The sequence below is a fragment of the Chenopodium album genome, chromosome 6 (assembly GCF_948465745.1).
Source record: "Chenopodium album chromosome 6, dcCheAlbu1.1, whole genome shotgun sequence".
NCBI lineage: Eukaryota > Viridiplantae > Streptophyta > Magnoliopsida > Caryophyllales > Amaranthaceae > Chenopodium > Chenopodium album.
The window spans coordinates 1,060,009-1,073,631 of record NC_137839.1 but is presented as its reverse complement, the minus strand read 5'-3'; the positions used below and the strand labels follow the sequence as shown (position 1 = coordinate 1,073,631).

Genomic DNA, 13,623 nt, shown 5'->3' with positions numbered 1-13,623 from the left:
ATAATTAGGTTATTAGAGTTGGATTGGTAAAAGAATAATTCCCTAATTATGTTTCTCTTTCTTATTAGTGCACCTTCTTTAACTAATTATGGATTCCTATCCGATTATACGTTGTATTCCATGATACCTTGTTGATCTTATATTATTTCGTTAGGTAAGAATTGAGATTCAAAAAGTCATTAAAATTGCACAAACTATATCCAAGCACTTTAGCATTGGTTCTTTTTACTTGATTATGATGTTAATGTTATCACCATTTCCCTTTCACATGAACTTTTCTAATACTTTATACTCCAAATTAAAGAAATATGTGTTTATTATAGGTTACATAATAATATCATGACGAGTAACATTTTCAATTTTTCATACTCCAAAGCACCGTCGTAACCATGGAAATAATATAAATCATATACAAGTATATGCTAAGAAAAATGGAAAACTACATATACCAATTCTTGAGCGTTCCAATGTCATGAGAGTATGAGACTGCACACAGCATGAGGCCTCGCATTGGGGTCCTTTCGCCACGGCTAGACCTTAGCTTGCTTGCATGGCGCGGAATAGCATATCGTAAGGTATTGCTACATAACGTGAGAGAGGGTTCGTTTATGAGCCACATACAAGTACATTACACACATTAATTGGGTTCCTAAATCTTAAGTTATATTATACTTCCTTATTACTCCGTATTTTCTATATAAACTTGTTGGAAGGTTTGCTATCGAATGACCTGAGAGAGGTCGCTCATAAATAAATACACAAGTAAATTAAGTAAAGTTATCTTAAAATTATATGACAATAATAGTAGTAATAAGGACTAATAACTCACAAACTAATTACCCTCCTGCTGATTCAATCATGTCGGTTGTACTTCAATTTGATACATATAAAATATAATTTATATTCTTGGACTCATTACAAAGGGATTTTCCTATTGGGCTAGGTCATTTCGGGGCAAGCAAATCACATATAATTATAGAGACAAAGGATGTACTTATAATGTTGCCCTTTCACAATTCCATCAAATATAATGTTATTAGGAAAAATTTTAGTTAAATAAACTCAATAAGAAAATAATGTAACACCAAACTAGTAGTAGGGCACTACATACAAGTATACAACAACAAAATTATATGGTTATCTTTATGACATGATCATTGATCATAGTAACTTTAGCTATCACCTAAAATATCATGCAATCGTCCTAGCACACTATAAAAAAAACGTTAAAAAAAACTATTTGAGAAAAGATAATTAAATCTAATTAATTTAAGGATCTTTCATACTACCTTTTACATACACTAGGTTTTTTTTTCCCCTCTTTTTATCCACCTTTATCCATCTCAATGGATTATAATGATCTCACTAGTCATTTTAAAATACTATTTATTTTTCAACTAAGAAAGTCACTAATAACTTTGGATTAATTTAGTAACATTTCTTAGCTTTTTGGTTGTTAATTGCTTAACTTATCAATAAACCCTTAAAATAGTATCAATTTCGTGTTGAACATGTTTAAAGCTTGCTCCGGTGCATGATTATCAATTTATCACTACACAAAAGCAAAACTTTTCTATATCTTTTGTGCCTTTGTGGTGATGGAGGCTTCAATTCGTTAATTACGTATGTGTAATATAATAGTGTAATATAATACTTTGAATTGCCAATTTAAGTTACACTTTACCTTAGATTAAAGCATAGCAAAAGGCATACATGATACATATATACAAAGATTAATGTATGCTTAGATAAGGTAATGTCCCACTCTGTATAAGTGAGCGAGCTGAGGATAATGCAAAAATCTCCGACCGTCTAATGTTAAATCTACCAATATAGAATTCAGAACAATTAGGTTTTGTTTTATTCATCTTATTTTTGCTCATAGGTCTTTAACTATTAATCTAGTTATCAGTCATTTTTAATTATAGTATTAATTTTTTATGTTAAAATCATATACGTGGTCAAACCAAATCATAACAGTTCAAAACGATAAACAAGACTAGATCATACAAATATAAATAATTAATTCAAATCACACAAACAAATCAGATTATTATTAGACCATAGCAGAGTAGAAAATTAAACCTAGATTAGACAATTTAATTTGGATCACGATTTTTACCTCTATACTCGAGAAATCCATTAGGTAAAGGGAAGCAAGGAAAAAAATGAGGCCCCTCATGTCTAGAAATCTTGTGGCCATTTAAATCCAAGAAGTCATACCATGCAAGAATCAATCTCTATTTATGTGACATGCCTATCTTCCACAATGTAATTGGTGGCTATACCACTCAAGAATAATATTTTATTGGTTCATGACATGAAACCATGAAATTTCTTTTTCCCATCCCACTCAATCATGCCCATCCAACAAAATGTACAAGGTACCAAAAAAAACAGTAAAAAAAATAAGCGTGTAGCTTGTCTCAAAATAATTATTTGCTATTCCTCAAAAAAAAAAAAATAATTATTTGCTATATACTACAGGTCTGTTTACTTCAACTTAATTTCAGTTCAGTTCATCTCTTAATTTCCTTCTTTCATAAAATATTCAATTCAGCTCTATTCAATTCAGTTCAGTTCAGTTCAGTTCAACTCTAATCAATTCAGTTCAGCTCAATTTAGTAAATATGAACAAGCCCTACATAGTATACAAATTTACAAGCTATCATTATAGTTTGGACCGTTATAGAATCAAATTTCAACAATTTAATTACTCGTAGTTGATTCCTTAGTAGGAATTGCACTATGTAAAGATCAATTTATTTTGGATTTTCACAATGCATCAAATTATTTGTGCCCTTACGTATCTTTATTTGTTTTTTTACTAGGATATACTTGAATATATACTTCCACTTTAATGATACGATTTGTTTCGTGATACTCTAGCGTGGAAGATAACTAAAAGAACATACATGCATTATATATCGTAGTAGTTGATTCGATTAAATTCCTCTTAAGTACCAAGGATAAGAAAGTAACAACAAATATCTATAAACTTATGCAACACACGAATAAAATTGGGACAACAAATACATAGACTATTAGACTATGTTATTATGTGCTTTTACTATGTAATGTATGCGTATTTTTTTTAGAAATATTATATGCTTTTAAAATCACGTTATGCTCCTTATGTTATTATTCATTCTTACTTCTTGTCAACATATACTTTTATTGGAGTAGTTTTATTTATTATCTATAAATAATGTTATGCGTTCTTGTAATAAGCATTTGCTTTTATTGCAAGAACATACTTCGGCTTTATTTAGTTCAACTTATTTCTACTTATTTTAGTAAAAAAAATAAGTTCAAATCAGATCAGAAAAAATAAGTTAAGATCAAATCATATAAGAAACCATAAGTTTACACTAGATCATCGTTTTATGTGTAGTTTTTTATGGCTAAATATCTTTAATTTTGCAATGAAAAAAAATTATGAAAATGACATATTAATAAAATACACAGTATTTAACAAGACCCTACTTGGTTTTTTTTTTTCGTTGTAGATTATCGTACATTTAAGGTCAAAATTTAATCAAATCTGACAATCACAATAGATCAACCAGATCAGACGAGTTTAAATAAGCAAAAATAAGGTGAGTTAAACAAGCCCTTTGTGTATCATCAACAATACCTGATTATCTACAGGAATAACTGTAATCAGTTGCATGTTCTAATTTCCACCATGAGATCGAGTTTCTAATGTAATAGTCAACTATTTTTATGGAAAAGGTACAAAAATGCAGCTACTATACACATCAAATATTAGCTATTGCTTTCAACGAGTAGGAAAAAATTGATTTATTCTTTAGGTTTCCACTAGTTATGAAATCTGTTCATCAACAACTCTATTATTCTGTTATTGGAAAGGTAATTATCATCAGTATATGATACGCAAAGATAAGTTTATGTTGATTAATTTACCGTTGGACCGTACCATAAAATAATGAAAATAAACTTTGCATTTTAGGAAATCTTTTCTCTTTGGGTAAAAAAAGATTTGGTAAAGCTAAAAGTGGTAGCAAATTGAATCCACATCAGCCATAAGCTTTTCATCTTGTCTAACAAACCCTACTTGAATAATGTTTTCATCTTGTCTAACATATATAGCCTACTAGCTTGAATGTATGTTGTACTAAGTTAGCTCATTATGTTGTCACTTATTATACATTCGTGCACATAAAGTTGAATGCATGCGTAGTCTCATATTCGAATTGATTCAAATTATCTCCCGTCAAAAAAAAAAAAGAAAAAAGAATTGATTCAAATCATCTCACAATACCTTTTAGTTATTCAATGTAAGACAAGTTCATTCTAATAATTACTTTGAGCTTAGGTGAAAGACATTATTGTATATGTTGTTCTCTTAAGTGCGCAAATTGTGCATCTGTTAATCATTAAGCCTAAAACTAAAGAACATGAAGACTTGCTCGAGTGAACATAAACCTCGAAGAACATAAAGAGCTATAACTATATAAGATGATGTTATCATTGTTATGTTCACTAGATTCTATGTATGTTTTTGTTTTATAGTCTTTGTTCTTTGGTTTCATATTTGATGTGCATCGTACGCACTGTACATACGTCTCCACCACCCGATTATTGCTCTTAGGCAATGAACCTTCATTCATGTGTCATACAACGATGGAATCATTATTCTTAATTGTTGGTCGATGTTAACTAAAATACTACCTCAAAAACATTGACCTTAATCCTCTGATAAACTGGTAAGAGAGTTGTTCCAAGTTAATTAGAGGTACTTGATTCAAGTCATAAAAATGTTATAACAAAAAATGAGAGAATTTGGTTCTGACAAAAGAAAGAGTTTGTTGTCGGCTTAAATCCAAATGTGTTGGATTTCAATAGGATATGGATTAGTCATTATTAGTCATTTTTATTTTATTTTTTATAATTAGGTTTAAAATTTGCTTTGTTATCACCATCATCCGATCCGTAGAATCCTTGGACATCAATTTTGTATCATCATTGTCGTTGGTTGAAACTTGCAAGTGGAAAGCGTAATCGCAACATTTACATTTGTAGCTAGTCTTACTCCAATACAAAAGCTAGCTTATGAGTATATGTTTGACATTGTTGCAAACAAGTCAAGTGAATATAAACAAATTTTCCACTTAAGACAATAAGATAGATGCTGAAAAAACAAGAAAGAAATCATTAACTTCATATCTTTTGGTGCAATAATGATTCTTCTTGACTAAAGCCTAGCACTCTATGTGTACAACATTTGATTTAATCAAAGATGAGAAAAGAGGGGTCTATTTAAGTCAAGTAGTGGTCGATTTATGAAATGGGTACCTCGAAATAATTTGGTTATAATAAAGTATTAGAAAACTCCCGCGAATATTTAAAAATATATATCGATAGGCCATGCATTTAAAACTATATTTGGTGGTTTACTAATAAAATTTTCATGCCAATACTTATGTTTATAATTTTTGGTTAGGTTTACAGTTCAAAACTACACCAAGACTACTTCCTAAGAGTCTAATACTTGAATACATGATCAAACTCAAGCTAGTACAATTAGTACAATGCTTAGAAAATAATAGCAAATATATAGAGTGATGTGGTTACTATCGTACATCGTGACAATGAGTGGTTTTTACGGGGTTAAATATCTTGTAAAAAAATAATTATATCTAAAAAAGTAGAAAACTTTTATAATATATGAACTATGGAGTATTAAGATAAGCGTATCATTAATCATTTTAAGATAACTTTAACTTAATGCACTATATATATTATACACCCGACCTATCTACAAATTTATCAAAAGCTAAAAGACAAAATAAGATCCCACTAATTAAATACTCAATAGTCAAGTTCTTTCCAATTATTGATCTTAACGGAATATACTAGAATATTCCAGTAATGATATAACATCATGAAGGTTAAGCCAAAACAAATTGAGATCCTATGAGACCAAAAGTATATCAATTGATGGCAATTTGATTTTTGAAAAATTCTATATAAAAAAAAAAAAAAAAGTGAAGTGCAAATAGTATTGGATTGCACCCAAAACTAAAAGGTCCTAATCACCTTAAAAAGAAAGTGGTGAACCAAACAGTTGTTATTGCGTTGCGTTCACCAAAGGTCATTTGGCTTAATATAGTTTTGCTTTTTACAAATTATTGACACTTGATTATTGCTTTTATAAAGTGCTACATTATTATTTTTTAATACAAGTATACAATTTAAAGCCTATTAAACTTTGACTAATCTAAATTTAAGCAAGTTAAGCTCCAATTGGCAGAAAAGTTCTTCCAATCGGGCAACGGGTATTGATGCGTTCTCATAATTACACCCTAGACCTATATAATTACTATGTAGTGTACTCCATATATGACTATGTGTTCCTAAGCTAGTTTAATTTTTGACGAAAAGTTTTGATGGTGGCCAATACAGGTTCTAATAAGAATTAACCAGTTCACGTATTATCAATTATGTATTGTACGTGTATATACTGTGTACGAGTTTATATAAGGATTGACAAGTTAATTTAACGATATATAAGTTCAATGAAGTATATATAATAGATTCTCGGCTAGTTATATACGAAGTATTTAAATAAACCAAGTAAACAACGTCACAACTTCAACTATACTTAATTACTTATAGGCTAACTAGATAAGGTAGTGGAAGTTACAATAAACACTACTGTTTTTTTTTTTAGAAGTTTACAATAAACACTACTTAATGCTTGATAAGAAGACTATTTCAAATTTCAATCGGCTTTTTCGCCGCATATTAGCTAGTGACCCTATGATAAGTATGTTGGTGTCCTAACTATGCTTCCATTAAAAAGAAAATGACTTGAAAGTTGAAATTAGTAAGGGAATTAGTGGTGCTTGTTGAAGGTGATACATGCATATTAATGGCAATAAAGCATATATGATTGATGATTCAAGTCACACTTTAATGAATTACTACCTTGTTAGATACATATAGTGTTCCATTCTTTGTACTAGTATGATTTTATGCGCAATATGAATACAACAAAAATAACGCATGGTAGAACTAGTTAATGAATAATGAAGCGTATATAAATGACCAAATTTAAAACATGGCAAACACAAAATCATACGAGTAAGAAGTAACAAAGATTTCTACCCCAACTAAGAAATTAAAGAGTATATAATCAAGTTTTATAATTAATAATTTCAATTAAGAAATTAAAAATTGATCGGATTTATGAGTCGGATCTAGATCTAAAATTGTTAGACCATCCCATGGACATCTAGTCCTCTTGGTCCAAGACTCAAGAGACTGATTTGGAGCAACAAATGGATCCTAATTTATGGGGGCGTGTTGGATTAAAGCATTGAGCATTACACATAAGGCCCAATTGCTTCTTAGTTGAAATGAGACAGAGTGCCTTTGCAAATGTGTGACAAAGGGGGATAAACATACGGCATTTAGCTAAAATTTGATTATATAAGGAATTTAAATTATTTTAATTTGGCTTGTAAGTTGTAACTACTAGTATGAAATACTGAGGAAACATTTTGTACAAGAAGAATCCATAAAGTGATCAAACGACTATCGAGTCATCGTATAACTATAACTTCATACGTTAATAGAGTGAAATCGTTTTTCTAATATAGTGAGATCGTTGAGATAAGCTTTTGTTGTCGTGGGTGTTAGCCTACATAATTTTGTTTGGTGTAGAACTATAGAACAATCTTGTATATATATCCTAACGCCTAATCCGGCCCAGTCTGACCCGATCTAACTTTACATACATTCAAATTATGTGAGAACTCGTAATCAAACAATTTAATAAACGTGTCATGTTGCAAGCTCAGCCCGCCCACACAAAACGGGCACGGCAAGGCAGCACGACCCAGTGACCCACTATCATTTAGAGCCTAAAAAAAATTTACGAACCCCCCAAAAGAAAAAAACTGCATAATGAGAGCTGATATTCTGTAACTTGAGAAAACAAACACCATGAACTTGTTACACAAAACCCTCACTAAAACCTCCAAATCAACCATCTTCTTCCCTTCAATCCCCCCAATTCGTCAACACCCATTTTCTCTCTCCTCCTCATACTCAACCAAACTCCCAATTGATGATAGCAGGGAGAAGAAGAACTTGGCAAGACCAAGTGAAATTCCATTTCAACCAAAGGTTGTAAATAGAGTCAATTTTGTTGGTACTGTAACTATGCCTGTTAAATTCTGCACTTCTGTTGATGGCAAATCATGGGCTAGTACTGTTATTTCTCATCTACGGCAACCCTTGTTTACTTCCAATTCTCTCTGGTATATCATCAATTTCAGAATCCCATGTTCAATTTTGTTTCTTTTTGTGTTTTTGATTTTGTGGGTTGATTTTTATGGTGTTTAATTGAATTGGGTTGATGTTTGATATGGGTTTTATTGGGAATTTTGGTTTTTGATTGAAAATTGTGTGATTTTGGTGTTTGATTGAGCTATGTAGTTTACTTTAAGAAATTGTGTGATTTTTTTGTCAATTATAATGAATTTGTTGTAGGTTGATTTTCAGGTATGTTCTTTGGTTTTCTGATGTTTTTGGGACTAATTCTTTGACATTGTACTCTAGATGTGTGAGTGTTTTTTGTAGAACATGTAACCTGACTAAAATATGCTCTCTTTAGTTGAAACACCATCAAGTTTTGCGATTGTTTATAATTGGTATTTCTCTGAAAGTCTTAAGCATGGATAATGAGTAAGCAAAGCTCATTAGACAAATCGAGGGGCAACTTTGCGAAGTGTGGTTTTGATTACAATAGACTAGTTTGAAAGGACAACTGATAGTATGATGCTTTTGATGATTGGAGAGCTAGACTAGTTGCTATACTGCAGTCTCAATTTTAAGTGGTTTATTGGGTTTTTGCTGCTTGTGTCAGTTTATGTTAGAAAAACAGTCTGTTAATATATGTTTGGTATCTTGTTGAAATTCCTAATCTTATCAGAGAGTCATATAATAAGGCTCCTTAGACTAGCAAATGGATGATATGGTGTATGTTCAAGTGGTTGGAAATACCTGTTTACACTCTTTCTACTCTAGCTGGGATGGTGTAAGTTCAAGTGGTTAAGTGGGGTTGTTCATTGCCTATACCTCCTCTGTGCCTATTTATGTTCCTTTCTCCAGCTACATGCTTAAATGCTTTGATGCTTGTTTGATTGCTAATCTGATTTACTCTGTGCTTTTGAGCTGTATACTTTCCTGCTTGAAGTGATGGAAATTTTGATTTTAATATACACTGTGATCCCTGGTGATTGTGATACTTGGGTTAGTGTATTATTGAATAAGGTGATATAGTGGTGACTGGGAATTCAAGTGATGAAAGAGGGTGGTTGATAAGGATTTATTCTCCCTCTTTCTCTCTTTTAGATATGAGTACATGTATGCCCACACAATCACAAATACAATTACCTCACCATCATCAATTCGAATAAATTTATAGTTATGGAGATTTATTGTTATAGAACACTTTAGTTTACTGGATGACATTGTATTGTATTGGAATTGAACCTCAAACTCTTAGGCTTCTTTGTGATACATTATTACAATTCATAGCAAGCACACACACACACACACAATGTGTAGCACAGTTCATTTTCTAATATTCAAGGGCATTGGTGTGAGAACATAGTATGAGTACATGATATGCATGTATAGTTCAGGTTATGCCTATGTAGCATGGAAACGACTCAGGTTTTAGGTTTTTTTTTTTTTTTTTTTTATTTATTTATTGTTGGAAACAGGAAAACCTCAAGTTGGAGCCATTCCTAGGTTTCATTAGCAGGAAAATGGGCTGGGTTTCAAATAGCTTTCCTTGTAGTTTCTGTGCTTCATAGGTTTATGCTACTGTGTGTATTATGTAGCTAATGGGTGCCTGTCAGATATATTTGTATATATATCCTTAATTGTAATGTAAGTGCATTTTGGGCTAATTTTTTTCTTCCTAATATCCCTTTAACTAGGATTCCTATAATATTTGAAGGTGACTTGGCCATCACTGCTGCTACCCATCTGAGGGAAAATGATAATGTACACATTGCCGGACACTTGAGTTCAGCACGTTTGCCAATCGATTTGACTGATTTCCAATCCAAAGTCCAGGTAATATTGTGCTTCTCTCTTTTTGATTACATTATTTCTTTCTTGGTCAAATCAAATGCTATAATTGAACTAATTGGTGCTGAGCAAAGGCTTTACCTATAACATGCTTAACTTTATGTGGGAAGCATGTAATGTAACTAATGAGTTTCAGACTTGCATTTAGCATTTGATGAGAATTGCAACATGTTCCTTGTGATCCCTTTCTGCTCTGATGGCAGGCCATTGGTTTGAAAGCTCATGAGCTGATTTAGTTAATTGCGAAGGAAACCAAAAAAAAAAATTACGGTGTATTTTTTTGTTTATTTTTTTTTTTTTTCTGTTGTGACTCAAAAGTCAAGACTATACGTATTTAACATATCAAGTGCTAACATGTAAAGTTGTAATTTGATTAACTAATATCTTAAGTTGTCTAGTACACAATTCCATCACTAAATTATAATCCTGAAACCAGGTCTTATTGTTAGAAACCTGTAAAGGCTGTGATGATGTTTTCTATTGACACCACAATACTATGGAAGTATGGAACAATATAATCAATGTGGCAATGCCGCAACAAGAATCATTGAGAGTGACAGCATTATTAAACTCACCAAATGTACATACTTAGTGTTTCAGGTTAAGCTTTCCCATGTGCATAGAAATATACACCATGGTATAAATACATGCTATGTCTTTTTCCAACAATGTGCTTCTCAACTATGCATACTGGTCAGTTGACCATCCCGAGCTATCAGCCTTTCACCTAGCCAACAGTCTGGGAGCTAATCTATGTAATAATAATATATACGAAGTATAATGTAAGTATACTAGTTCCTTCCTAGTTCAGAAAAACTAGCTCTGTAACTAATTCTTCTGCCAAATATTTGTCTCTCATATACTTCCTCTGATTCAAATTATATTCCTTTTAACTAATTTCCTTTGATCCAAAATGTAAGTCATATTACATTACTAATGCAATATTAAATACCACTTTATAATATCAATATTGTATTATACTTTATAGGTTACATAATAATGTTCATACAGATTTTAAATGTCGCTTTACAATGCCAATGCAACTTAAGCTAGATTCCAAACACGTGTAAAACTTGTTAAAATGACCTATATATCAGGACAAAGGGAATATATCTTAGTATGCACGATTCCAATGGCTGAATAGAGAACTTCATTTTTCATAATCTTATTTGCTCTTTTGTGGGGAAATGACAAGCTTTAAAGCTATCTCATCACTTAAGGAGCGGGAAGGAGGGAGTATGTTTTCCCGCCTTTTCATTTTTCTCTCTCTTTCTCTCACACTGATTTATGTTGCGCTAAGGTTCAAGGGTTAGGTGCTGGGTGTAGATGGGAGGGTGGTGGGTGTATGAGCGTTACTGCATTAGGATAAGGTTTGAGTTGTGAAAGCCCATGCCATTTTTTAGAGTCCTGAATTTATTGCTCCACTTTTTTAAGTTTCTAGATGATGGTCTTCCTTTAAGAAGCAGAGGAGTTTGCTTTAGGTTTTGTGATCAATTGGAGCATGCAAATGAACTTGCTCAGCAACAAAAAAATAAGAGCTTTTAGCTTAGGGCATTAGGCAATTCTCATGTGTGATTTGCGTTCATTAGCTTATATAATTCGTCCCTGTACCCAAAAATAATTATCACATTGGTACAACCCTTCATATATAAAAAACTAAAGGATTTACTATAATCATTTAAAAGTACTGCCCTTTTCATCCTCGTTCAACCACTCATCTAATTTTGAAGGGGGGAAAGGGGGGTGGATTTTGTGTTCGTTAGGCTATATTTCGACAAATACCTTTTTGTGATAATTTGTCATTCTTAATTTTCACGAGTAATTAATCTTTCTTTTGCCCTTTGTCAATTTAAATGTGGCAGGTTATGGTTCACAATGTTAATTTTGTTCGTCAATTCCATCCTGAAGTGATGAAACATCTCCTCTTCAATCAAAGAAGAGGAAAAAAGATTAAACCTCACCCCAGATCATAATATGAACTGTGCGTGCCTAATTTAATTGGTAAATCCTATCTTAACTCTTAACTACATCTACGTATGGCTTATTGTTTACAAAAATACAGAAATTCGAATAACAACTAGAGTATGAAGTAAAACTGTGTTTGGCTTGAAGTTCATTAGTTTTGTTTTTGATTTTTTTCTTGCAGGAATTTTGACAGCCACTGTAATCCTTATTCTTACAAGTAAATACATACTTTGTAACAGGCAGTGGATAAATATAGATTCCGTCACTGAATCAATCAAACACGAGACAATTGTCCTGTGAACCCGGAGGACCAATGTGAAAAATCTGTGAAACAGAAAACTCTTGCCATACTAATCACAGAATATCCAGGACAAAGTAATGCTGTCTGATTAATGATCATTATCCTTTTATAGATGATATGAAAGTGATGTAAAAATATGATTGCTACTTTGGGAAGTCGGCAGGGCTTTGAAATATATAACAGAAAGGTACATCTCCTTCAATATGTACATACTAAACTGGTGTAAACTTTTGGTGTTGGATTGGATAATACAGTACTTGTATACAACTTTGTTTTCAAGTCTTGAACTTGATATGTTAACAATTGTTTGATTTTTATTTTTGTATCATACTGGCTCGGAAAAATACTATCTCGACAAGGTTGGGAGGAGGCCAGGAGGGGTTCCCAACCCTGACTAGAATAAATCACGCAACAGCATTACTTTAGAATCAGAACCCGAACCCGAACCGGAACTCAAACCATTTGGTTGGATTGGAGATTATCATTTTGAAAATCACCTCAAAAAAATTTAAAAACAGAAAGGAAAAAAAATCTGTGAATGATAATCACAAAAAATGTGTGATTGATAAATAAAGACACAAAGTAATGAATGACGTGGAAAGGGTAGTTGAGACAACATCGACTTCAATCGTCAAGCTTTCTGATCAGGTAACGTCCATGCAAACCCAGATATTTCCCACGAATACATGACGTTGTCTCCTGCTGCGTAACTGCTTACCATTTTACCATAGAGTCCTTATACGTTACGGACTAGATATTTTATTTACAAACTTTGCCGGCTCATACTATGTTGTAATACTCCATTACTCTCTCCGTTCTTTAATTTTTGTTCAGATTTTTTTATTATTATTATTATAAGCATGTCCTTTTAAATTTGTCGCGGACGTAATGAGGGGGCGGGGGGCCCCAACCCAGATATGGCTCACAATTTTCATTGTAGATTAGGTATGTGTGTAGTGGATTATGTTGAATCATAACTAAGGATGTAGGAGATTGAGGGATGGTTAGTCCCGACTCCTCATCCCCCATTCCTGTGACACGGGTAGGGGGGGGGGGCTTCCCTGTGTATGATTCTTAGTATTGACACCGGTGATTAATGATTCCTATCTTCGTCGTTGTGCACAATACTACTTTTGATAAGGCTAACAAGCTCAAATAAGTTTATAATAGGTATTAAAAGATCATTTTAACCAAAAGTTTAAGTTGATAGTTGAATCCATAAT

At 32.2% G+C, this 13,623-nt stretch overlaps 1 protein-coding gene across 4 annotated transcripts; it reads left to right on the top strand.

Moving 5' to 3' along the window:
- The first annotated feature begins 7,894 nt into the window (after positions 1-7,894).
- On the top strand, positions 7,895-12,725 carry LOC145634191 (protein OSB2, chloroplastic-like). Of its 4 annotated transcripts, none has more exons than XM_081685610.1 (4): positions 7,895-8,291; positions 9,981-10,119; positions 11,997-12,115; positions 12,339-12,725. In XM_081685610.1, the coding sequence occupies exons 1-3, from the start codon at positions 7,975-7,977 to the stop codon at positions 12,105-12,107; spliced, it is 567 nt and encodes a 188-aa protein (XP_081541736.1). In that variant the 5' UTR covers positions 7,895-7,974; the 3' UTR covers positions 12,108-12,115; positions 12,339-12,725. The 4 variants fall into 4 exon arrangements, with proteins under 4 accessions (XP_081541736.1, XP_081541734.1, XP_081541735.1 ...); XM_081685608.1 differs by having other exon boundaries at positions 12,281-12,725; XM_081685609.1 differs by having other exon boundaries at positions 7,896-8,291; positions 11,997-12,135.
- The last annotated feature ends 898 nt before the right edge of the window (positions 12,726-13,623 follow it).